Source organism: Melopsittacus undulatus, chromosome 2 (assembly GCF_012275295.1).
Source record: "Melopsittacus undulatus isolate bMelUnd1 chromosome 2, bMelUnd1.mat.Z, whole genome shotgun sequence".
In the NCBI taxonomy this organism is placed as follows: domain Eukaryota; kingdom Metazoa; phylum Chordata; class Aves; order Psittaciformes; family Psittaculidae; genus Melopsittacus; species Melopsittacus undulatus.
Genome location: NC_047528.1, coordinates 15,205,117 through 15,232,203, shown reverse-complemented (window position 1 = coordinate 15,232,203; position 27,087 = coordinate 15,205,117). Strand labels below are relative to the sequence as shown.

At 38.1% G+C, this 27,087-nt stretch overlaps 1 protein-coding gene across 1 annotated transcript in view; it reads left to right on the top strand.

The window, feature by feature from the left end:
• The window catches only part of GUCY1A2 (guanylate cyclase 1 soluble subunit alpha 2), a 145,281-nt gene that overhangs the window by 61,120 nt on the left and 57,074 nt on the right, over positions 1 to 27,087 (top strand). Inside the window, exon 5 of the mRNA XM_034074446.1 lies at positions 21,665 to 22,150. Coding sequence (XP_033930337.1) covers positions 21,665 to 22,150 — 486 coding nt within the window. The remainder of the gene's footprint in view (positions 1 to 21,664; positions 22,151 to 27,087) is intronic.

Below are 27,087 nucleotides of genomic sequence, written 5' to 3'. Positions count from 1 at the left end.
CTTCTAGGCAAGGAAGAATTGGGGTCACGACAATTTCATAGCTTTTTCCAAGCTGTTTCCAAGTTTAGGTACATATGCTGGCGGGTCGGCATAAAATTAAACTGGCATAACTCAGGAGCCCTAAATTGAATGCCAGAAAGGTTATGTCAGATAGATTGGCAGACATAAAATTAGCTCCCAAGATTATTCATGAATTTTACTTTATATAAACATTGGTTTAGAAACAGACCTAGGCATGAGCAAGGGCTGTATCTACACTAGCATTGTGGAGTGCTAGGAACAGGTCTGGGGAGCAAAACAATAACTGTTGAGTACTCAGCACCTACATTATTTGCATTTCTGTTGGTTTTACTGTGGACAGGCTTTAGTCTGGTCCTGTGGCTGGCTGCCCTTTGGAATACAGAGTTGAGCAGGTAACTCCTGAAGAGCAGTCTGCTCTTAAAGGCTCCTCTGCCATGCTTTGCTTCTGAAGGTGATTCCAATCCAAATTACAACACTTTAATGCTGTCTCATCTGAATCTACTATTTCAATGACACAATTAAATGATTCAGTCATTCTGCACTTAATTATTGTGTGACTAGCTGTATAAACCTTTCATTCCTTTCTGCGCAGGCTTCAATATCAATGTGAAAGTTGTAGTAAGTTAGTACAAATGAACCCTGATTTTTAAAGAAATAGTAGTTGGTTTCAAATCCTGCAAATACCTTGCTGGAGTATCTGCAAATAGGAAAAATCTTAAATCTCAGATATATCACTGTTCTATCAGTCTGGCTACATTCTGAACATACAGGCTTTTCAATTGCCTTCTTGAGGCATGCACAACTCCCTGTGTAGCATACAGGGAAACGGGCACCCAGGGCTCTATTCAGTGGTCTATACTGTATCATGTGGTATGACAGAGATGCCCTAAAGCACAAGAGAAACCTGGTCCTCACAAAAGAGATGGCAGTTGTGGGAGTCCTGTGCTCTTTTGGAGCAGCAATAGGAAGCAGAGAGTGGTACCACAGAGCACCTCAATTCTATTAATACCAGAGTGTCAACTGATGAATTTAATACCTGTGTTTCACTTTCTGTGGCACCATGTTTATTAGATGTATAAATCCTTATTTGTGTGTAACCCTAAAATTCATACTATTAGCTATGCTGAAGACACTGGTGCTCCACTGTGAAATAAGATGGTGCACTTATTTCTTACTCTAGCATAAAATAATACTTTGTGATGATGGTTCATCATGCATTCAAATGAGTAGTTAGCAGGGATTTGTCATATTAGTGACTGTTGAAGTGTCTTTTTCTTACTCCTTTTTCATCCTCTTTTGATGACCATTAGCTTATGTTTGGGTGCTTCTGTTTGTTTTATTGTTGTTGTTTGTTAGTTTTTAGGGAAATTTCTTCTCCTTTATTTGTTTTCACTAAGTTACTAATTTACTGTCTTACTTCTTCACAGTAGCATTGTGATATAGCTTGGATATGCTTAAATGGTTCCCTGAAAAGGGATGCAATGTCATGAATGCACCAAAACTCAAGGGTTTGACCACAGATAATATTATTTCTTCTCCAAATATACAGTTGGTACAGAAAGGAGGTGTGTTGACTCTTTCATCAACTGGACAGATCAGAACATGTTTAAATTACTTCCTACAGAAAAGATAATACAATTTTTGTTGTGAGTAACAAATGATAGGCTCAAATCACTAGTCAATCATTGTTATTAATGACAGAATCAAATAGTGCTGCATGTTTGGAAAGCATCAGCCTGGCATGTTTCATTATCTGGAAAGCGCAAATAGAATGAGACACTTATTTGCAGCATACTTCACTTCCGCTTCCATTAGCATATCCTAATAATGGTGGTGTTTAAAAAATATATTTTTGCAATAATACCATCACGAACCCATCTAGGCTTCATATGAATAGCAAAGGTCATAACGAATACTTATTATTATCTGTGGGAATATCATATTTCTTTCAGAGGAGATAAACTGAAATACATTTGTTAAATGTACCATAAAAGCACTATTACCAGGGTTTTTAATTTTCCTGTTGTAATAGCCCAGTTTGATGAATTGTCTTGGTTAGCTCTGGAAAAATGAATATTAAAATTAGGTGGGACTCAAATATAAAAAGATACTGACGTGCTCAGGAGTCATTACAGATTGATTTATATGAGGAATTAGCAGATCTATCAGCTAGGAACAAGTATCATTTATTTATTTACCTCACATCTGGGATAATGATAACCAGATCATTAGTGAGTTTAAAAAGAGCATATCATTGCCAAGAACATGTAATGACCCAGATCTCTCTCTGTTGTATTGTGTATCCTGTACATGTGGTATGTTTCCTCAGTTGTATGCTCACATGAGAGCAGAGCCAGCATCCAGAGTGAGTTCCCTCTCATCCTACAGTGTCTGTCATGGGATTAGGCTGGCTGCACCCTCAGGCAGGTAGTGAAGAGCACCGACCTGCTCTGAGCTGCTGAAGAGGACTAAAAACCCAGGCCTGAATCCCTCTCTTCTTGAATGTGACTGAGAGCAGACTTAGGAGAGATGCCTTGGCTCCCAGGAGGAGGTAGGAGACAGGGATCCAAAATGAGACCTTTGTTCCTGTGAAGCTGCAGGAAATGCAGACTGCAAGGGAATCACTGGAAATGCCTCATCTTTCTGGAAACAAAGGCATAAAGAAGAGAAAGGCATAAAGGAAGAGAAAAGGTGGAGCCTCAGTAGGATTGCAAAAACAGAATCTGCTCCCAGAGACATATCAGTTTAATATCTAGTGGCCAGTGAGAGCTTGGGCCCACATCTGTTCTTCTCCCAAGTGTATTTACAGCTAGAGTACTGTGCAAAACACTGCATAACAACTGCCTCTGCAACCTTTTAAGACAGCTGAGTCTGTGAGTGAGGAATCAGTGCTGTCCATGACATCAGACAGTTGAAGAGCGCTCACTCTGTGAGACTGTGTAGGAAGAATATGGGCTTTGGTGCTTTATTGTCTTCCGTTACATCTCAGGCAAGTGGCTGGCTGCTAATGGGCCCAGCTGGAGCACCTCTGGGGCATGTATGCAGGAACCTATAGTGTTTTTAGGACCTGTGATGCTCAGGGAGCTTCTGTGTTCCTCACTGCTGTGTGCGGCCTTTTTGGTTGCTGTTGAAGACCTGTGCCAAAAGGCTGCTGAAGCCCTGTTTTAGATGTCCGAATTCTTTCTTTGGAGCTGTCCCGTGGTTCTGTCTGAATGATCACCAATAATAATAGAGGTAACAGAGATAACGATTTTGTGTGGAACACTTCTCAAGCTATGCTTTTTGTAGAATGGAAAGAAAATGTATGCTGATAAAACCCAACTTCCTGGTTCAGTTCTGTAAATCGGTGACAACAGAACAACTAAGGGACATTACGATAAAATCAGAATGTATATTTTAATATATTCCCTTCTTGCACTCTGTAATATAAATGTCAGGCTACCAAAAGACATTCTCCATGTTGTCATGCATTTTAACTCCCTAATTTGGCTATTCAATTTGAACTCCAAATGCAACAGTCTCTGGATATTTAAGCCTCCTAGCTAATGGAATTGATGGTTTCAGCATTGTCCTATGAGAAAAAGACATGCTACAGGCTGTGCCAAATTAACTTCATTTTTTTTAATTTAAGAGGCACACACTTGCTGCTGGATGAAGACTAGTATGAAATCGGACATAGTTGGCTAACAGTAATGATATAATTCCTCATTTTTCTTTATTATGTCTCCTAGGTACAAATTTACCTTTAGAGTTCAGCCAAGAGGAAAAATATTGACAATATTAGCATCTGATAGAAAGTGTATTTGTTATTTGCAGATCTTTTTCTTCGTTAGTCATTTTTTTAAAGAGACTTGAGGAAAATTAATAGTTCCTTTTCAATGGCTGCAGAGATTATATTTTATAATTTTCCTTTGAACATTTGTAATCTTTTAATAGATGTTTTTTTCCAGAAAATGTGACAATAATTGCTAGATTATAAAAAGAGCTGTTTGATCGAGCATGAACAATGGCTTGATCCTACTTCCATTGAGGTTAGAGAGACTTCTTTAGTAGGAAGAGAGTTGGAATTTGCTTTGTGATTGTTTCCTTTCTCCTGCCAAATCCTCTTTCACTCATTCAAGACAGTGAAGAGCTCTGCTTTCAGTCACAGTGCTGTAAAGCTGGTCTAACTGCATTGACTCGATGTGCTTGTTTTTGTAGAGATCAGTATAAATGAGAGAAGGATTTATCCCAGTTGCATTCATGCTTCTTGTTAGTGAGGCAATGTACTATATAATTGGCTCTATTAATAAGAATTTCCCAGCATTAGCTTCTTTTTCAGTATATGTATGGAAACAGATGGAATGTATCTTAGACTCTAATAGATATGAAAGGTACAGTATCCCAGAAAAAATGGTTTTATTTGGTTGGAGTTTTCAATCTTTTATCCTGAAATTTAAAAATAGCAACAAATGACATTTATTGCTATCCATTGCTCTTTTTTGTTGCTTAACTGTCCTGGACATCATGACAGCTGACAGAATCATAACTGTTTGAAGGGTTGGATCCTGAAGTAAAAAACACAGAAGGTGCTGTTTATTATGCTGTTTATATATGCTCCTGGGGCTTGGAGCATCTCTCTTAAGAGGAAAGGCTGAGACAGTTGGGCTTGTTTAGCCTGGAGAAGAGACAGCTGAGAGGGAAATTTATCAATGTGTACAAATATGGTAAGGGCAGGTGTCAAGAGGATGTGGGCAGACTCTTTTCAGTGGAGTGCGGCAACAGGATAAAGAGCAATGGACACAATCTGAAAAACTGGGAGTTCAACCTGAATATGAGGAAGAACTTATTTTCTTTGAGAGTGACTGGGCACTAGAACAGGATGCCCAAAGAGATTGTGGAATCTCCTTCCTTGGAGATATTCAAGAGCCATTTGGATGTGATCATGTGCAACCTGCTCTAGGTAAGCCAACTTTAGCAGGGGTCTGGACTAGATTATCTCCAGAGGTCCCTTCCAACCCCAACCATTCTGTGATTCTGTGATTTGTAGCACTCAAAAAGTGATATAGATAGACAATCTAGAAACATGTAATTTGAATCTAAGAAAACTTGTGGATAATTAAAATGAAGAATATGAAGATAACAGATGAAAGAAAGGAAAATTCTGGCAAAATTCACATACTTATAGTTGCATTGAGGCTGGGATTTTAGCTTGAAAACGTTGTAGCTTAGATAGTCATAAGAAGAGGAAAGGAGAGGGTCTTTTCTAAACTGAGGGGTTGTCTTAATATGAGATCTTGAAAGGACCCTTTATATTGTTTAACTTTGTGGAAAAATAATTTGAGTGGGTGCTGTGACAATCTGGGAGTTCTCAGGCAATCTGAGTTACTACATTTTAGAGCCAAGAATTTACTTGGCATGGATTTTTTTATATGACCCTTGACATACTTATTTGTGCTGCAGTTCTTCCAAACAAGTAGGGACCACAGTTGTGCTGTGTGTAGAAATCTGGAATATATTCAAATAATAAAAGATAGAAAAAGATAATTTTGTTCTCGTAAGTTCTGATATGCAAAATAGCTAAAGGTGGCACTGATTTCTGTACTTGGCTCCTCTTTTATATTTTGGCAGATTTCTGTATGTATGTATTTAGCTGTCTGTTTCACATTTATATACACGTGGTCCAAGGATTCATGCAACATAAATTAAGCGTGTATTTCCTGTCAGATAAATTATTTGTGAGGCAAGAGTCATTGCACCTTGTTATTTAGCGTTTATAGCACTTTCAGGAAGTTTAAATTATTCATCTTTACAAAAGGAATATAAAATTTAATTCTGATTTGAGCATGCCATTTCAAACCACCTTCGTTCTCATTAGGGTTCTGGTAATCTAATGTTAGATTCATTACCATCTAAAATTATTGCAATCTGCTGCTTTTTGTTTTGATTCAAAGTCCATAATTGTGCCACATGATGTCAGTAATTACTGAGACTGCTTTAGGAAGATACGCAAAGATATGGCAAGAAAAGATGATCAAGCCAAGTTTAGATTATGTGGTTGTACATGTGCGTCAGAAACTGCATTTTAGTAGTGTATCTGTTTACACTTGATATTGCACAAATTCCAGAAAAGGAGGAATTACGCTAGAATATTAGGAAAACAAACTAAATATAGTCTTAAATCATCCAGTATTGAAAGGAAAGGACTCCTAGCCATGCGAAGATGAAGCTTCTATTTTATTTATCAATTTTTTTACTTCCATTTCTTTTAAAGGTAATATATGTTCTTCTCTTTGTAGAACCAGCTTTTCTTCCATGCAAACAGATTAAAACACCCAGAGCTGCTGAAAATGAATAAGTGTGACTGACTTCAAATAATGTTATAGGTTATATACGTTAAAACATTACATTATTCACTCTTTTGAAATAGTAATTCATTTTATTAATTTTGTCTTCTCTTTGTAAATGAATAAGGCAGTCTTTCCACCTGAAAAGGAAGGATGAAGTGAACTTAATTTCTAATGTTTGTTTTCATACACCTTATTATGAACATTTCGCTAATGAAATGAGATTCTACAAAGAATATGAATGTTAAATACACATCCAGAATAGTTTACTGTGATAATGTAACATGGTTCCTGTGTGATGTACTCTAGGTTACCCTGCTCTTGCAGGGGGGTTGGACTAGATGATCTTTCGAGGTCCCTTCCAACCCTTGGGATTCTGTGATTACTTCAAAATGCGATCCATCATTAAAAAACTCGTATCTTTGAGGAAGCTTCAGTCTACTAGTGGGGCACAACATTGTGGGTCTCTGTTATTTTTTATAAGGTTAGAAAATGTGGATATGAGAACCAGCATATACAGGTGTGATGGCAGATGCTCAATGTGAAGTATTTGAAAGGTCCTAATTTTCATTCCATGATGTTTTATTTCTCTTTAAAACCTGAATTCTCTGTGGCCAGAAGCAATTGATTTGAGAATTTGATAATTTTCTTACTTTTTTCTTCTTTTTTTTTTTTTTTTGGTCATTGTCGTTCTTGTGACCACCTTTCTTTCGAAAGTTTTTATTTTTCTGGAGGCAGATGAAACTTTTTTGTGGGGTAAATAAAAACAGAAGCACAGATCTTGTGTATTTTATTTCCTGATCCATCAAATTACAGGACTTTCCATGTTCCATGATTGGAAGTAGAAAGAAGTTGAAGAATCCTGTAAAATGTCAGAGTTCTGAAATACATGTACATTTATGGGAACACTTAAAATTAAGAAAGATTAAGGAAAATCAAACTGAAACTTGTCAAAAAAAAGCTTTTCTTTTTGGCTTTTGCATGAAGAAATGAAAATGCATCAAGTTTAGTGGTAGTTAACATAGTCCATTTGTGGAAGCAGCTACAGATCAAGTGTTTCTTTATTAGACTGCTGCACACTTGGAATAAGTTAGTTTACTGCAGTGGGCATTATTTTAAATTTGTACCACTGAAAATGAGAACATGATGTTTTCTGAAGTCACTAGCCAGAATTAAGAGGAAAGACAGAGTTTAGGAAGAAGACAAAAAAAAAAAGAAGATCATGTTGAAATCAAATGTCAGGAACTTACAGTAAATAGACTAGGATTGCTACTCATATTTAGTCCTTGGTCTTATTTCATTAGGATGATGTGTTTATGATTACTGTGAATGACATGAAAGAAGGAAAACAGAATCATAGCAGGCTGGAGACAAGGGTGATGACTGAAGAGTGTTACAAAAGCAAGCTCCCTTTCCATATTAAAGATGTTTTTGCCAGATGATACAGACAGCAGATTGCTGTTGATTACCAGTATAATGAGAGAGGAGTTATTTGTAAATTGGCTTCAGATCATTTGGAGAATTCAGTAAGCGAGGAGACTAAACTAGATTCCCTGAAGGCATTAGGAATCCTGTAATCCCACAGATGAACAAAGGCTAACAACAGTAATCCCACTAAGAGTTCTCTAACTGGTTTTATAAGAATAGGAAAGCAAGTAGCGTCTAAATCAGAACCAGATTACAAACCACCAAAATTTAGCTGCATTGAAGCAAGGCTGGAAACCTTTTACAGCAAATCTGCTTAACTGGGAGAGAAATTCTGGTTTTGCTGGCTCAGAGTTCCCAGCTTGACTTTGTCGTTAGCATCCCATTGTAATTTTGGGTTTCTAGCTAGGTCATTTTAAAGTCCTGATCTTGTTCTCTTCAACTCAAGCAGCCGTTTTTTAGACTTCCTCAAGACAGCTTTCAGAAAAAAAATGCCAAACTGAAAATAAAAAACCGACAAAAACAAAATTAAAATAAAACCAAATGCCCCTCACCCCAACCACTTCTGCACCTCATTCCCTCTCCCCTCCCCATCCCCTAAGACCAAGCACTTCTCCTCATCCACAAAATACATCAGCAGCCCTAGTGACTTCGTCTGGGGTGTCTGGTATTGGTCAATAGCAGACAGAGGACGGGAGAGTAGAAAGACCATGGATTAGTCTAATACAGCAAATTTAATACTGTAATCGTGGTGCTATCACAATGCCAGCTTTCTAAGAAGAATATTACATGATCTTTCAGATCCCTTCCAACCCAAACCATTCTGTGATTCTGTGATTCTTTGTATTCCAAGGTTGATGTATGAACAAGCATAGGAAAATCATTATTTCTGTGTTAGGAATTCAGCATGGCTCATCAGAAAGTGTGTAAAGGTGATACTGATTGCCAAACCACATAGAGGGTGACACTCCCCACAACCCCCCATTTCCTCATCTGTCCTTCCTGAAGAGTCTTTATCCTTCCATACCAACATTCCAGTCATAGGAGCTAGTTCACTACATCTTTGTAATGCCAATATCATAGCCCTGTAGTTGTCCCCATGTTTTAACTCTGCTTGTTTATTCCCCATGCTATGTGTATTTGCATAGAGGCACTTCAGTTAGACCCCTGATGAAGCCAACTTACTGGCTAGAGTGACTGGAATTCCTTTATGCTGCTCTGTTCTCATTGGTTCAAGTATTACAAAGAGAGAGCTTTAAAACATAAACCTAAATTCAATCTGATAGTATTGATATGTCTGAAAATACAGGGGGTTTGAGGGATGGGTTTTTCAGTTTTTGGTTGGTTTTGTTTTTAAATTTCTTATTGTGTGAATGTGAGACAAATCTCCTGACTTCAATGATTTACACACATGAAACTGAAACTTGACCAAGCTCTGCAGAATTTAGAGTTCTCATGATCAGAAGTGAGCAAGACAGCTCTGGGCTTACAGAAGCTGCACTCTGGAAAGCTTTCACAGAATAAGCTTTGATTTAACCTTTCTGTTGACTTCAGTTGCTAGCTGCTTTTGTGAAATACAAGCATTTCTTAATGTTGTGAATGTATTTTATATACGCTTGTCAATATTCAAATAATATATAATTTCATAACATAGAAAAGAAGCTGCAGTGGAGTTCTCTATATAAAGTTGGCTGTTTAGCCATTTATTTCACCAGGTCAGGATTTTTATTCTAGGGATTTAAATACAACTGAAGTGCCTTGGTAATCTGTCATCATTTAAGATATTTCAGTTGGGTCATTGTGTGTGAAATACAAAAGTGTTTTAGATTGACCGAGGGGCCATAAACCAAAGCAAAAAGGAAAGAAAGAAATTTAATTCTTCCATATTTTCACAAGCCAACGGTACATCAAAATGAGTTTCAGTAAACAATGTTGCGCAAACGGTGTTATTTGCTTTCACAAATGTGTGGGAAGAAATTGGGGGAAAATGGCTACTTACACTGTTTGGCTATGACTGAGAGATACCAAATGTCATCAGAGAATTGTTTATGCCAGACTGTTTCCATTTGTTATAATAAACTGACAAAAGGTATACTTGTAGTATGTGTTGGTAGGTATAACCTAGAATCTTTTGTTTCCTCCAATAAAAGATTAATGTATTCTGATCGTTTGAAAAAGAAGGTATATTTTTGTGACCCTCTGTCCTGGGGTGTGCTGCTGTCAGAAACAGCCTCCCCATTAACTTTATACAATTTCAGATCAAGCCTTTCCATTTCTACAGCTCAGCAGCATCCATCCCAGAGAGCCATGCATTTTTAATACAGTTGGAAAACTTCTTTAAACAAAAGATAACCTTGTATTGTGAGAGAATTTGTGTCTTAACACAGAAATAGGCAGTCAGCAGTCTGCTTTTCTGTTCCATTTCCTCTTACCTGAAGCTGGGTAATCATCTTAGTTTTGTTTCATTTCCTCAGTGAATACAAGAATAGTTTATTCTTTTAAAGATATCAACTGATGTGCGAATAATCCCATTGATTTAAATTAAAGAATACTGCAGTGTGATTAATAACTGCTAAATTTTACTGTCCTTTTTGGGGGGGTGATTATTCTTCTGATGGAATACTGTACAAGAACAGGTTATTTGGGAGAAGTGGCTTATTTTTACTTATTTTAAATGTTACAAATAGATCATATGAGCAGACATGAGAAGCTGAGGTCCTATATTCTGTACTCCCAGCAAATCAAGCAGTGCAGTTTTGAGAGTTAGAATTTTATTTCATAGATTCATCACCCTGATAATGCAATAACATTTAATATTCTTCAAAGAGCTCTATATACTCAATACTTTATTAAAAGATTATGAAAAATTAGATTCTAGAGGACACCATTTCTAGGCAAAAATTTATTAATGTCTGGAATTGGTGCAAAATAACTGAAGACAACACTGTGTATTGCTAGGCCCATAAGCCAGCATCACAAGTCCTGCCAACAAACCTGCTTCAGTGTGGGTTCCCCTCTCCATGCAGTCACAGGTCCTGCCATGAGCCTGCTCCAGCACAAGCTTCCCACAGGGTCACAGCCTCCTTTAGGCTCCAGCACAGAGTCCTCCAAGGGCTGCAGGTGGAATCTGCACCACTGTGAGCAGCCTGCCTCACCATGGTCTGCACCATGGGCTATCAGGAGATGAATCTCTGCTGTGGGGCCTGAAGCAACTCCTCCCCTGCTTCTTTACAGCAGAGTTGTTGCTCTCACATACTCTCACTCCTTTGGCTGCAGTTGCTTTTGCACAACTTTTTACCCCCTCTTCCTGACTGTTATCCAGAGACGCTACCACCATCCCTATGGGCTCATCCCTGGCCAGTGGTGGGTCCATCTGGGAGCCAGGTGGCATGGACTTTGTTGTACATAGGGGAGCTTCTAGCAGCTTCTCTCAGAAGCCACTACTGTAGCCCCCTGCTACCAAAACCTTGCCACACAAACCCAATACAAATGTGGTGTCAGTTTCAAACAATGTAATGAGTGGGAGGCTCAGCAGCAGCCAGGTGTGTCTTGAAAACTATTGTCAAAGACCCTTCTTGTCTAATCCATGGTGTGTAGCTACTGCCTTTGCAAATACAGCACACAGCTTTGTATTTTGATCAGAAAGCACAGAGGACTGTTACTTGGGTTTAGCCACCTTTGTTGAGATGGGATATGAAATGAGGCTGGGAATGTGGAACAGCAATCAGTGCCTTGCTCTTGGCAGCAGCAGAAGGACTTTAGTTCCTGAAGGAATTCCTTTCTGATTTTTTCACAAACTTAGACTCAGGATTATATTATAATGTTTTTGGGTTTGGTTTTTTCTGTGTTTTGTTTTTCCTTGTTTTTGTATATTTACAACAAAATACCCTAGGAACTGTTGAAAAACTTCCCAGTTAATAGTATAGGAAACTCAGCAGTCATGAATGGGAAGAGAAGTGCTTCTGACTTTTCCAAAGGGAGCAGACAAAGCATGAAATTTTGAAAGGCATCCAGATCTTTTTCTTAAAACTGATTTTTGAAACCAGAATTTTAGGTTTAAAAGCTTTAATACTCAAAGAATCATAGGAGTCAAACTGCTGAAAATTGGGAAGCCATCAAGTGGGAATTCACAACTCCAAATTAGCTGCAGGTCAGTCTTTGCATAAATTGGATGAAGCTGGTCCTGCTCATGTATGTACAGACAGCATTTCATTAGCTCCGCTATGTCTCTCAGCCTGTTGTGGGTAATCTGGGCCTGATCCAAAAGCAAGGTAGCTGTGTTAGCATCATGCTGTGCCTGAGCAAATATTGTCTGCTCCTCAGCAGGGTGCTTCAGCGAAGGCAGAGCACTGTGCTAGAGCAGTCCTGTAATTTCTGGGGCAGGGCTGGCTCATGGTCTGCCCACCGCCAGCAAATACAGAGGGGCAGTGCAAACCTCCACTAAGGTATCCGAGGACAGAAATCTGCAAGCTGAGTAGGCAGCTTCCTAAAGCAGCAGTTCTAATCGGTTTTAGACTGACTACTTCCTGAGTCCTTCTTTGCCATAACAGCTGGACCTCCTGTTTGCATCCACAATCACACTTTCCTCATCTCCCTCCAGTCTTTGGTAGGCAATAGGCAGCAATGCTCAGCAGCAAAGATTTTGGGGACCACTTCATATTTCTGTCTTGCAACCTGGATCACTCAAGCTGCTTGTTTTAAATGTTGTCTTCAACCTGTGCTAGAATGATCAAGACAACAGAGATCATATTTTGGTTTCAAAATACCTTGTTCCACCTTATTCTTCTAATTTCCTTTGTTATAATTTCAAGAAGAAAGTAATCAGTTGCCGTGAATAAAATGGAAGCTAAACAGGTATTTTTATGCACATAGAAATGTGAATATTTACTACACATCACTGTTCCCTCTCACGTTCTATGTGTTCTGTTTATAATTAAGTTAAAGGCATTTTAATGTTTGGGGTTTTTTTTGCTTTTTATTTCTTCTAGCTTGTAAAATACATAATTGTGGGATTTGTTAAAAATGATAACTACTAAACCAGGTCAATGCAGTCTTCCCAAAATTCTGATGTTTAACATGGCCTGTAAGAGACTCCAACCAAAGACTGTCTTTTACTTGTACATGTCAAATATAGCAGCTAATAGAAAGTTATGGATGAAATGTCTCCTAGTGCTATAAAGTATTGTGTTGAGCATGCTGAAAGAAATTAAACCTTTAAAAAATACAGGAAATTTAAATTTAAAGACCTGGTAAAGTTCCCACTAATACTGGCTGGATATCTTTACAATTACTTTGGTGAGAGGTGCATTGCTCTTTCTAATTATATCTAACTTTAGAATGATTGGACTGGGAAAAGAGATTTCTTCTCCCGGTGCTTTGAAAATTTATACTACACTAAGAGATCAGGATTGATTAATCTCAGTATCAAATTCTAATGATAGAGTCTTTTATCAAAGCTGCAAAAGTACTTGATATATGGGGTAATAAAGAGAAAAACAAAGGAAAAATACCAACAAAGGACTCCACATCTAATCAGTTTCCTTGCTGTGGTGCTGGCAGGAATTTCGAGCAGATTTATATACTTAAGATGAAAGTTTAAGCCTGTAAATCCTAAAGGAGAAAAATGTCTTCAAGCTAGTTAGTGCATGGGCTAAGAGAGCTTTTAATCACAGGAATTTTAAGATACCTAGGTTGGTGATGAAATGTCACATTTCCTAATGACTCCTGTATATATCTGTTCTGCACAGATCAAAAGGGAAAGCTTCTGCTACCGCTCTTTGCCTGCTGTTCTCATGAATAAATGTACTCTCAGTTAACCATTCTGTTACCTTTTGATAAAAGCAGTTTCCACAAAGAAACAAACTACCCTGGAGCTGAGAAAGAAAAATATTTAGTAATAAGTATCGCAGAATGACAGAGTACTTTCTGCTAGCAGGTCATCTTGAGCAGCTGGGACAGACTGTGTTCAAGCTTTTGCTAGGAGATGAATACTGCTAGTGGAAGGATTAGGTGCAAGATGGATCCGTGCATCTGCACAAGTCTTGTGGTGAAAAAAGTAGGAACTAATCCAAAAAGTAACACTGCTGTGGAAAATGGGAGTCTTCTGTGTACTGGCACATTCCTCTGTAATCTTGCTTGGTTGACATTGATGGAAATAAATAAAAATATCCTTAACAATGTCTTTAACAAATGAACGAATTATATTTGTCAATGATACAGTTTTTTTCAGGCATGAGATAACTAGAAATTTGATCCATCTGTTTTTAACCAGATAGATAGTCTTGGTGATTTCACTTGTGTCATGGTCCTGAGTGTTAAGTAAGTAGAAAATGTTGCAGTGCAAACTCCGTAGAAAAGCAAAAGTGTGATTTGGTGTGGTTGTACAACATGCAGGAAAAAGGTACCAAGTTCAGGGTACTGTCTCTGGGGAGGTTTCAGGCCTGGGTATTTTTTTTTTAGCCCTGGCATGACTGCACACAGATGCACCAAAACACCTCAGCCCCCCAAAAAAATGGAACGGGATGGATTTTCAGCTATAAGGAGGACTGAGCCCATCCTTCAGTGTCTTCAATCAGCTGCTACTGTTGTTGCATAACTCAATTTTTTTTTTTTGCTGTTAAATTATTCAAATTAACAGAAATCTCTGATACTGGGTTTGAGTGATGTAAACAAAAAGTAAAAATAAAATGACATGTTTTTTTTTAACAACAAAATGGCATAACTTAAAAGCAAACTTAAATTATTCTTACTAATTTAAATGAAAAGATTTCCATGCAGATGCTTTGACTTTTTGTAAAATTTGGGCTGGTGGAACAAGCTGAACATTACCTTACTCTGGGTGCTGGTCATTGTTCTGTTTTGTAAGATAATTCCCCAAAACAGGGACACGGTTCCAAAGCAACATCTGAGCAGACAAAGGTATTTAATGACGGTACCTTATTTTCTATTCAGAAGTGCAATTTTCAGTTTGTAGTTTGGCATGTTCCGAGTTGTCTGTAAAGGCCATGCCCAGGCTGTGTAGGGACCAACCTGAGCATCAGTAAACCAGTGGTGAGCCAGAAACTCACCATTACTTGTGTTGAGCTTACCCCCACAAACACTCATCTAGCTGGCGGCTGGGCTGTGGTACAGACCCTTGAATCTGCTTTTGGGCAGGAGCTGTGGGTTCTTCACATTCTCTCCAGGAATCAAGAGCTGAAACCATGGTTTCATTTTTTCATAGATTCTTTCTTCCCTGTGCTCCCACCCAACCAAAAGCAAGACATGTTGCTTTGAGGCTCATAACTTTGTTAAAGGTTTTACAGGATTTTCTTTTGACTAAGTACATTGTAACAGTTGTGCACAGAAGAAACCTTTGGAAGCCAAGGAATAACTGTTATAAATGATATCATAAATGATAATGCATATAAATGTTCCTAAAATATAAACAGGTGCAGAAAGAGACATGAAAAATGTTTTCTTTAGGGACTATACCTACTGTTTAGCATAATTATTTTGGCATAATTATTTCAGGTAACTTAATTGCTAACAATCAGCAAGCATGATTTTTACCTCTGTGAATTTGGCAATCTGAATGTGCATTTGTGTCACCTTCCACCTCGCTGCCTTGTCAGCCTAATGGAGATTTGCTTGAAGTGGAGAACCAACTTTTCAGAAAGCTTTACTGACTTTCTCAAATGTTACATTCTTGTTTCCTCGTTCCCCATTCCTTTTTAAAAAATAGAAATAAAAATGCAATTAAAACAATCAATTTCTTTTTCCCAGGAAAGACTTAAAAAAAGCAGTGTTAAACATACATTCTCTGTAAATGTAAGGTAATTCTCTTCCATTTGTTCATAAACACAGAGTATTAAATATGGAAAGTTTCCCTTACACTTTCATTTGTTGTAATCAAACTGTGGGTATGATTACATTTTGCATTTTGCTTTGATTGAAATGAAAATTGATACAAATATGTGGATTGGGGACCTCCTTTTTGAAGCATGTTTATTGCTACCACCATTCCGACAGCTCCTGTCACACAGCAGGAACTGGCTTCTGGTTTTCAAGAGTTTTTAAAAAAAGGCTCTTGGCTGAATTAAAGTTATGTGACAGAATGGTGAAATATCCCGTCAGCTGGAATGTCACCAGGATCTGCAGCTTCTCAGAGCTGTCCATTTTAAACTTTTGTCAAGAATACATATCTCACAGAGAAGTTCCATGAGGCCCCTACAGGTTTTTTTAAACCCTGATGCTGTAAATTTGTAACTCGGTGCTTCTGGAGTAGCTGTACATCTGCATAGGGTATCCTGGTTTTTAATAAAGCAGCAGTGAACAGTATTATCAATACCTAAAAATCTACCACAGTAATATAAATGTGTGCAACCTGAAAGCAGTCTTAAGGGATTAAATAGATTTTGCAGTGAAAGGAAAAACAACCGTAGAATATCTTGAGTTGAAAGGGATCCATAAGGAACACTGAGTCCAACTCCCTGCTCCTCACAGCACTACCCAAAACTAAACCATGTTATTAAGAGCATCATCCAGACAGTTGTGAGAGCTGGACATCAGTCCCACATCAGTATTGCTGAGACAGGGGCTGACATGGGGTCTTGGGCCATGGGCAGGGTGCAGGGAGTCCTGTGGGGCTGGGCAAGGACAGTCAGGACAATAGTGCCTTCAGGACCCTGACAGATCATTTTTAAGTGTATAAAGGTTATTATTAATGGGAAAAAAAAACCCCAAACATCCAATGTAATCTCAATGTATTGATGTTAAAAGAGATTTTGAAATTATCTTGGAACCAGTGAGTTTCTTCCTCTTGTTTTAGCAACTATCTTCTGTACCCCCATGCCATGCAGCCCGGCACCAGCACCTCTGCCCATCTGTCATGTTGAATTAATACACTCCTCTGCTTTGGAGCATCCATGAGGGAGATGACTCAGGCACACACAGGGTAGAGTTATGGCTCTTTGCTACCTTGTGAAGATAGATTCCTTCCAAGAAATCATTTTTCCCATGATTTTTATGCTTCAGGACTTATCTTGGACTTAACAAGGAGCAGTCTGGAGTACCATCCTAAAAGCAATTTCTGTGTCTTGAAGCAACAAAAGAGAAATTATAAATCATCATCATCTTTTCAGGTGTAACCATAATTTCCTTTTGTCTAGTTGCTTTGACAAACAAATGTGCAAAGGATGGAGCCATGTCCTTTGCTTCTTCTCTGTGCACATTTGCTTACAGATGGCTGCATGCTTTGATTTGACATGCATACCTATGCTTCATGTGAAGAAGGTCCTATTTAACCTTATTTTGTTTGCTTTTAGTGCATCACACACTTTTGACATCAAGAAATCACTTTGGAAGTCCAAGTTTAAAACCAAAGTATTTTAATGATTCTGTCATAATTTTCCCTCTTTCACATTATAGAATATGAAAATATTCCTGGTGGGTTCCCTGAAATATTCACGCTGACATTCTATGCTCATGAAGTATGTGACATACAGAAAATGTTAAATTTGGTCTCTTTGGTCTGGAGACTGTTGCATATTATGTAACACCCCAGGGTTTTCTATAAATAACCAGAAAATTGTAACAGTCACTTTGCTACTGTGTGTAATAGTGTTCTTTTGACAATGCATTGAGCTGGAAATCCAAACTTACAAGCAAATGCTCTGAGTTATACTTTTGCAAGAACCTGAGTGCATTCTGGGTTTTGTTGAAGTAACAATGACTAGTGCCAGTACGTATTGATTAAAAATACATTTTTTAATTTTTGTGGAGATTATATATATTTCTCAGTTTTGTTTTTTTTTTTTTTTTTAGTAAAGCATAAGTGTAATGGAAGCTGATGCTTTGTTATGATTTTTATAAACCTGTATTTGTACAGAGAAGTGTTGTTTTCCATCAGCTCAATAAATGAGGCTTTTGCCCATGCTTTTCCTTAGACTAGACAGTGGAGTTGGTATTTGATTCATAAGCTTTTGATCCATACTTAATCCTAGGATGGCTTGCATCCAGAGCATGCAGAGCGATGGATATTGTGTGCCTAATGAAGTAGCTGTTGGTGTACAGCACAGTAGGAGACTCTCTCATGTTCTTAAACAGCAGCAATAGAGAATGTCAGTATTTCTTGGTGGGTCTCTGGGGAGAGAGGTTGAAAGAGCTCCTGAGAAGCAGGGCCCCTCCTGTTTGCTCCCTTTTCTTTGCAGTGGGTTTGCAGTGAAAGTAAAATTCTGTGGTAGGTTTTTTGTTTTTTACCCTAGAACAATTTAGGCTGCACCATCATTTCACAGAAACATAATCCCATAAATTAGGAGGTGTAATTGCTCGTTTCAAAATGTTCTCTTATACCACTGTAGATCAGGAAAAAGTCCTCTGAAAACAGTGGAATTATTTTCTTTGGTGAAAATATAATTAAAGAAAGAAGAAAGTAATGAATGTAGCAGCAATAAAATACAAGTGATTTTGGTCTTTCCCTGCTTATAAGAAAGATAGATTACATTATCTGGATTGCATGTAGGCTTACTTTCCATGTGTAAAAGCAGTTGAGCTCTGGGAAAGTACCCAGAAGTGTGACTTGCTTGGCAAGCTTCATGCAAATTTGATGTCCTGTTCCATTTAGTTATACTTTAAGATACAGAGAAGGATCTAAGAGGCAAGAGTCCAAAGAAATGGATGGATGTTATGCTTAATCCAAGCTGCAGACCAAAGTCCTCTAGAAAAAGTCCAAATATTCTCAGAAACTTCTTTGGAGAGTGCTTTTCAAAGACTGAGAAGAGTTATGCAGTCCTAGCTCTTCTCTTCTATTGTTTCCCCAGGAAACCTGAGGCAACTTTGCTTCTGCTGTCCACTTTCCTGATGTGACAACTTGAAGAGGATGTTAGGCCATTTTCTAAGCCACTCCTCAGTCATCAAGACTGAGCAGGACATCAGAATCACTAATGCGAAAGGACTGATAGGGAACATCAACAGTTCCCATTGAGCAGAGGAAATGATAATAATATTCAGCAGATAAAGCCAAAATGATACTGAACCTTTGACACTTTAGGAAATTAAGGAGTTACCTAGGAAGAATATAATTAAAAAAAAAAAAAAAAGAAAAAGCAGCCTCGAAGTGTGTTGTAGGGTGGTCAATATTGTTGTTCCTGCTGTGCTGAAATGCCAGATAAGCACACAGAGTTGATAATTTGCCTGAAGCAGAGTGGAAGACTTGAGAGTGCCTCTTTAATGCGTTATTCACTCAATCAGTGCTTCCTGAGAAGAATCCACCGGGGGAGGGTTGGCACAATATATTCACATGGGCAGAGATCATATCAAAGAGTTTAACACCTCAAATTGCCAAAAGCAAAGCAGGAGCACAGAGGGGTGCATTAATTTCCTTCTATTCTCACAGCAGGTTAACAGAAGAAACAGGGCTCCGAGCCAGGTGCCATGCCTTACAAGCAGCGTACCCCCCAGGTCAGGCTGACTCAGGGAGGATCTGTGGTCACACTCCCCTCCTGAGCTGACACCCTATTTTCACCTATGAGATACATTTACTTTGCACAGCAGTGAGGTTCTAGGAACAGAAAACAAACTGTCTGGAAAAGAGGAACAAAATAAGAAGAGAATTTAGAAATGCCATACCATGTATTCCACATTTGGCAATTTGTACTTCAGAGTTAAAACAATTTCTTATGTGGCCTTTGAAACTGTGAGGCTGCATGCATGAAGAAAGCATTGCCTTTACGTGCTGAAAATTAAAAAAAACAATTAGTCTTGGAGCATTAAATCTGCCCGTTTAGGTAGGTGACCAGCGTTCTTATGGAGATGGTTCTCCCAGAACAAAGCTGAGGAAATAAGGCTTAGAAATTTATGTATTATTATATGTGCAGGAATATACATTAGGAAGATTGACAATTTTCGTTGCTTTCATTGACTTTCATTTGCTATGTTCCCAGGCTGACATCTGAAGTTGCATCTGTTGAGTTGCTAGTGGAGTGGGGTATAGAGGCAGAGGGGCATGGGGACAGGATAAGCTAAGTCCCCACGTTGACAGTAGGATCTGTAATGATAGCTTAGTATCTGATGTAAAAAAACCCTAATAGAAACAGGAGCTTCCCAGCATCTCTCCGAGACATGGAAGGAACCATGTAGGGGTGGTTGTCAGCTCAGTAAGGGCTTCCAGACCTCTGAATGCTTAAATCACATCATTATTACAGACACCTCTGGATTCTCTGATTAAGGTTTTCTTATTTTGCTTGGAAGGATTATAGATGGAAGAAGGATTAAATGATAACGTGAATCTTTGTGAGAATGAGTGAATGCCTACATGGTGAAAGAAAGGGTGACTGCAGGAGCCTTTTTATTTCAGTGGATTGTGTGGAATGGAAAAATACAGATTTAAGGCACCACAGTGGTTAACACTGCTCCTGCATGTGCAGAGTTTGTGCGTTGTGCCTGGTTTGACTATGAGAAACTTGGGGTAAGGGCTGTGGTTTTTTAGATCACCTACCACTGATCTTTGTGCAGTCCTGGAATAAAAGCATTAAAGATGATTGTTTTTCATGGCAAAGGCTACAGCAGGATGAATTTACAAAGGTTATCTGATTTAATTATCTTCTGCTTAAACAAAATGTGTTCATCTTAGTTTTCTGTTTCTTTGTGGGTTTTGTGTGGTTTTTGGTTAGTTTTTTTGCTTGTTTGGTTGGTTGGCTTGGGTTTTTTTTTGTTTGGTTTTTGGTTTGGTTTGAGGTTTTTTTAGTACAATATTCAACTGAGAAATATTCCTTTGCAGTATTTGAGTTATTTTTGTGTGACTCAAATTAATAAAAATCAGAATGCACGTAGCCCCAAATACCAGATACATTTTTACAATTGGGTTTTGACTGTCTATTTCAGTCTGATAATTTTGTGCTTGATAACCATCATGGAGCAAGAGATAACAAGCCAGGGCCTCAGTGGTATCAACCACTGAATAGCTCTCAAGACATTTAACAGGCAAATGCAAGATCTATAAACCAGTACAATGAACCACCTGCTACTCCTTTCCTAACCTTCTTTCTTCTATTCTGCAGATACAAATTACATGAATCTGTATCACCAAAGTCTGCAGACTCTAGCAGAATGTCAGCCTTCAACCCTGCTGCATGTATGAGAAAGCAAATAGGAAACAGGAGAACTGATAAACTTTTTCTATGCCATTCACACTTACCTTAGAGATCATCTAGTTCCAACCCCATTGGTATGGGCAGAGACACCTTCCACTAGACCAGGTTCCTCCAAGCCCCGTCCAACCTGAGCACTGCCCAGGATGGGGCAGGCACAGCTTCTCTGGGCAACCTGTTCCAGTGTCTCACCAGTCTCACAGAGGAAGTAAAGAGCCTCTTCCTAATCTTTAATCTAAATCTACACTCTGTCCTATCCTATTTGGCCACATTTAAATTAGTAGTTGTTTTGTTGAAAAAGAATGGAAGCTATTTCACCATTTCACTAACCTGCAGTCATAGTTATAATTTACCTTTAATTTCGTGCTTTTTCATAATTTATAGCTAAGTTAAAGAGAATGAGCTACTCTGGAATTTGCTTTTAAGACTAGTTAAATTCCAGGGGCAAATTTTAGAAGCATTATTTAGACACCATTCTGAGAATTACATGTTACTGTGATTGCTTCTTTATTTTACTGGGTTGAAATAGAATCTAGCATCTGATTTGAGAATACTTTTGTGTCAGTATAGGCTGTTTTCTGACACCTTGGTGAGTAGACTATGTGAGTCTCATTGCTTGAACATGTGAGTGTAAGAGGCTTCTGTATAAAAGGCTACAATTTACATTTATAATTTTAGCTGAAGATGAAGGATGGGAAAAATGGAATGGAGATACACTTCTATCAGCTAAATTTTCCTTTTCTAATCTCTGTTTTTGATTTTCAGGTAATGGAAATTAAAGGACAAATGATTCATGTGCCAGAATCAAATTCAATTTTGTTTCTGGGTTCTCCCTGTGTGGACAAGCTGGATGAACTAATGGGCCGAGGCCTCCATCTTTCGGACATACCTATCCATGATGCTACTCGCGATGTCATATTGGTTGGGGAGCAAGCAAAGGCCCAGGATGGCTTGAAAAAACGAATGGATAAGCTGAAAGCAACACTAGAATGCACACACCAAGCCCTGGAAGAGGAGAAGAAGAAAACAGTAGATCTCCTAATTTCTATTTTCCCTGAAGAAGTGGCTCAGCAGCTGTGGCAGGGGCAGCAGGTTCAGGCCAGGAAGTTTGATGATGTTACCATGCTCTTCTCGGACATTGTTGGCTTCACTGCCATCTGTGCGCAGTGCACGCCCATGCAGGTCATCAGCATGCTGAATGAACTCTACACACGGTTTGACCATCAGTGTGGATTCCTGGACATCTACAAGGTAATAGCTCAAGTCCTAAGTTAGCAAAATCTAACTGAAACTAAAGGGGGAAAAAAAATCCCAGTAGCCATCTTTCTAAGTCACAGACCTTCTCTATAAAACCACGAAGGCAATATTTTTGTTTTGTGTGGAAAAAATAAATCTGAAGTCACACATTGAAAATCAAATACTTTGATGCTGAGCTGTCATCATGGTTCCTCCATATATACCTCATATTCCTATTTTCCTATAGGCATTCCTTCTGTATTATAGCCTAGTTTCCTTTAGGTGACACATCAGCCACAATGTCCTAAGGATGATGAAGTGTGCAGTGATTATCCTAGCCAAGCTGCAGCTCCTGGGTGATGCTGAAAGGCATTCTGTTTCAGCTGAAAGTTGAATGGTTTAGTGTTTAGGTAGGTATCTTTTATCTGAAAGAATTCAAATTTTCTATAAAAAGTAAAACATTCGCTAAAAATAAATTGTTATGAGATTTAAATTACACTGAAAAATTGAAGAGGGCAGCTGATGTCCATTCATAGTGAATGGAGCAAGTGGGACATGGCACTGGAGTGTCATGCTCCTTTACTACCCTCAGAAAAGGAGATGTTGCAAGGGTTGGTTCTGTTAACAACCTTGTCACCTTCACTTCTCTTCAATAGATTTGGAGTCCATTATGTGTTTGAGAGAAGAGTGGGCAGGTAGAATTTAATAAATGCAGTTAAGATATTATCTGTGTAATTATCCTGTGAAATCTACAGAGAATATATTTTGTATATGGAATACCTTTATTTTTGTATAGAAAAGCAAAGCAAATTTCCTTTTAAAGCTGAATATGGCAAAGGAAAAATGTAGTTGTAAAATTATATATTGACTTCATTTTGTGTCTGATGCTTGCAGACTAAATCACCAGTTTTCAAGCTGTTTCAAATAGTATTTGTTGATAGGCTATAGAGAAAAGGTTCATCTTCCAATTTTAGCCTCTACTACACTTCAAAAAGCACCCCAAAATATTGATTACCCACTTAAAAACAACTGTAACTGTAAAGTTTCAATGCATACCACAGATAGAACTGAACATGGTGTAGATATATGTTGGAGGACAGTAGAGCAAAGTAAAAGATCTAGCTGCATATAAGTTTTATGCTCCTGGGCTAGGGGTTTGTTTTACTAATGTTCAGAAGCAAAAGGCCATGCTGGGAGAGGGCTGCAATGGAAGGTACTAACCCTTGTTTGAAAATTTTATCAGAGATATAGTCAGAAATGATTGGAAGTTTGATCTCAGTTTGTATTGATATGATGTTGCTTCACTTGATCTCAATCCAGCTGTGAGAACAGGACTTGAGGAACTTCTGACCCACAGTCAAGAGTGATATCTGGTGACCCTGTTTCACATGCTGTAACCAGTACATGGGTGTAGCTAGTACTTTCCCAGATGAATAAATTTAGTCATCTTTTTTGAGGCATTCAGGACATTCTTTGTTGAAGACCATGGTTTCATGGGAATAGGAAATAAAGTATGTAAAACTCTATGACCTGTTTGGAAGAAAGGTTGGTTGAGTCCTGTGAGAACACTAAGAAGGAATATTTATACATAGGTCAGGAATATTATATCATTCAGGCTGTGGCCTTTTGTTTTTCACCTAGCTTTGTGCTGCTTTAGATAATAGAAAGATGTTAACTGTATTGAAGTACTGTCCTGACCTGTGAAATTAGATAATGGCTGCTGAGATGGGTAGTGTAAGATTTATGCATTCAGAAAAGGAACTTCAGAAATTTAAGACCCCCAAGTAATTCTGTGAGCAGAGGAATAAACAAAACCTAATCTTGTATGGAAGAATTTCTTACACCTCTAACACCTTTTCTCCACTGTTACTACCTTAATATAGCCAGTTATTTCCCAGATCCTTTTATCCTGGGTTTTTCTCCATCTCCCTACTCCCCCATGTCACCTCAGCCTCCCTACATATCCTCTGCTTTCCTCCACTCCCCCACTCTTGAGGAAGGCAGTGTACACTCTGGCTATTTGGAGCTTATGTACCTTTTCTTCTCTCCCCAGATCTTTTTTTGTATTCTTTTTTTTAGCCAGAAGTCTAAAAAAGCTGCTCTGGGGTTGCGTGAAAATGACTCAGTTGAACATTACAGAAAGACAAAACTCAGGCAATGAACCATTTTCCTTAGAGAATCAGACTTAAAATAAAATGACAATTCTTTTGGAAAAGCATTTGCACTTTTAAAACAAAAATAGCTTGTGTGTTTATATCTTTTTCATTTGTTTCATATGGTATTCTCGAAGTTAAGTGTATTGCTAGGAATGATCACCACCACCACAACTATAATTATAGAAGTTATTGTCAGGCAGTGAATTTTAGATACATAATCACCAGGATTTGTACCCCCAGCCTGCCTCTAAGATATACTCCTTTAACCAGGCTGCAGAAATTCATCATGTGATCTATATACACATCAAAACAGATTAATTTTCAAATTCTCTTGGTTTTAAGCAACACAGCAAGAATAATTTGCAAAGATTATTTGACAAGTACTTCTGAAGACAAAATTCACAATTTTGTAAGCAGAAAATTAAGCAAAATTCATTAAATAAATTCCATGCTGTAAATTATTCACCCATCTTTGCTGTTAACAGCATTTTGAATTCAGAACCTCAGTGCTTCTAATCTTGGACTCAGACAATGGATGTATTTTCAATTATCTCATACTATTCATTCAGGGATGTTTACAGAGATGTATGGCACAGGAAGAAGAACAAAGATCCTTGCACTTAACAAGTCAAACATAAAGGGTAAACATAATGAGCTGTTGGATACAGAATAAAAAATTCTTGGAGGGCTGAAGGGGAATGAATTAGATTTTGAAAATTTTTGGAAGGGAAAGTAAGTAGCTATAACTGATGAGGTAGGAAAAGCATGCCCAGCAGAAGAATGCATAGGTAAGAACGATAGATAGAGATAATGGGCTCAGAAAATTGACTTCATGGCAACATTTTGAATGGATATCAAAGACGACATGTTACATTTGTCCAGGCTGAGGTAGAACATTGCCATAAATGATATGCATGATGATATCAGCCTGATGACAGTGTGAGCGATTTGGAAGAATCTGTGTTTTGGAAAATGAAACTTTGGAAAAAAATTGCTTACATATAGCCTTGATGAAAGATCAAGAGAGAAATCTCGGGGTAATCATAGCAGGGAGAGGATGTGAGAGAAATGAGACCTGGCAGTGCATCTGGAAACTGGTGCTGCTGACTATCTGAGTTAATTATATTTGGCTTGGAACTGGGGAATGGGAGAAAAGATTCTGTTTAGCAGGGAGTGCAAATCAGAGTAATGCAGGGGACATGCTTGGTAAGCTAGTGTCTGCGGACATGCAAATAGAAACATGGATTCCAGGAGCAGAAGTAATGGGAGAGAGAGGTCAGTAAATTTTGAAAGCAATTGTTTTGCATCAAATAAATACTGTTTGGCCTGATTATTTATGTCTTTGTTTGGACCTGTTTTTCTGTGTATGTGAGTTCCTGTTTGTGAGCCAAGTGCTGCAAAACGATGCTTCAGCTAAACCATCTTTTTATCAAATAAGCTATTTAGATATGCTTCAGCCATGGCTGCTGGCACTTAAAACTTAACCATGCAGATTGAAATCTTCCTTACTTAAGATTCCTGCAGCTTCTGTTTCTCCTTCCAAGTAATATGTCTTTGACATAGAATCATTTTAAGTATTTTTTCTTGTTGAACCCTTTTGCCTGTGTAGGCCTGCTTTGTTAGCTCTTTCCCCCTCACTTTCCTTTCTGAAGCAGCCGAGTTTCCCTCCATCACCTGTTCACTATTGCACAGAGTAAAGGCAGCATGTACTTTTTTTGGCAGCTGTTCTTTTGACCATGAATGCACTAGCTGGGTGACTGTGTGTGCTGGATGGTTAATGTCAAGCCAAATAGTGCAGAACCGGGCTCGCTTGTGTAGATGTTAGTTTCTTTGTCCTTTCTCTGGACAGAGCAACATTTGTCTTTGAAGATATTTGCACATTTTCTCTTAACAGTAAACTTCACTTTCTGCTGAGTTCCACTTTCCATGTCTAAGCAGATAGGCCTAAATGTTTTTGTTAATGAACTGCCAAAATGTCTTTGCCATACATCTTTGTTGTCAGAATTTTAATTGAAAGTTTATTGAATATTTATTGAATAAGGCAACATAATTCTACAGGTTAATTTTATGGTTATAGTTCACAAACTTGTTACATTAATTTCTTTCTTTCTTTTGGTTTCATTATATGGCTAAATTGATACTCCCTGAGTGGTGCCACACCACATGCTTTGAAGCCCTTTATTCCTTCCTTGGAGTTCTCTTTGGCTATTATTGCTGGCAACATTATTTCACTTACTTTGCACTGAATGATATTTTATTTTTCCTAAATGATACAGCTAGCCTGTCGGATCTTCTTTTTCTGATTTTATACACCTAACTTTGGCTACAGCCTTATATTTGCTTGTTTTAGAAACCTGAGACTAAAAAAAAGTGGGAAGTCTGGACTGCTCTGCAATCACTGGAGACTGATACTCACCAGTTCTGAAAAACACTGTTTATACTGAGCTTGTGCTATAATGCTTTTAGGAACCTAATTAAATTCACATTTTCTAAAAATACTACTTCACATTTTTACACTGGTAGTTTAGGTTTCAGTAATCAGTATCATTCTACAGAAAATACCAGTACTTTCTCAATGCTGTGACTATCCCTCCTTGAGAACTGATATTTGTACATATTCAAATATATGCTCTTAAGCTTACTATCAGTGCTATAATGACTAAAGATTACTGCAGTTAGAGGAGTCATGAGCTTCAGGCTATTTTGAGTGTTTTCAGGCTGTATGTTTTAACAGTTAAAAAACACAGTTTTCAAGTTTTCATGTAAAATCTATCGCCACTATTTTTATCTTCTTTC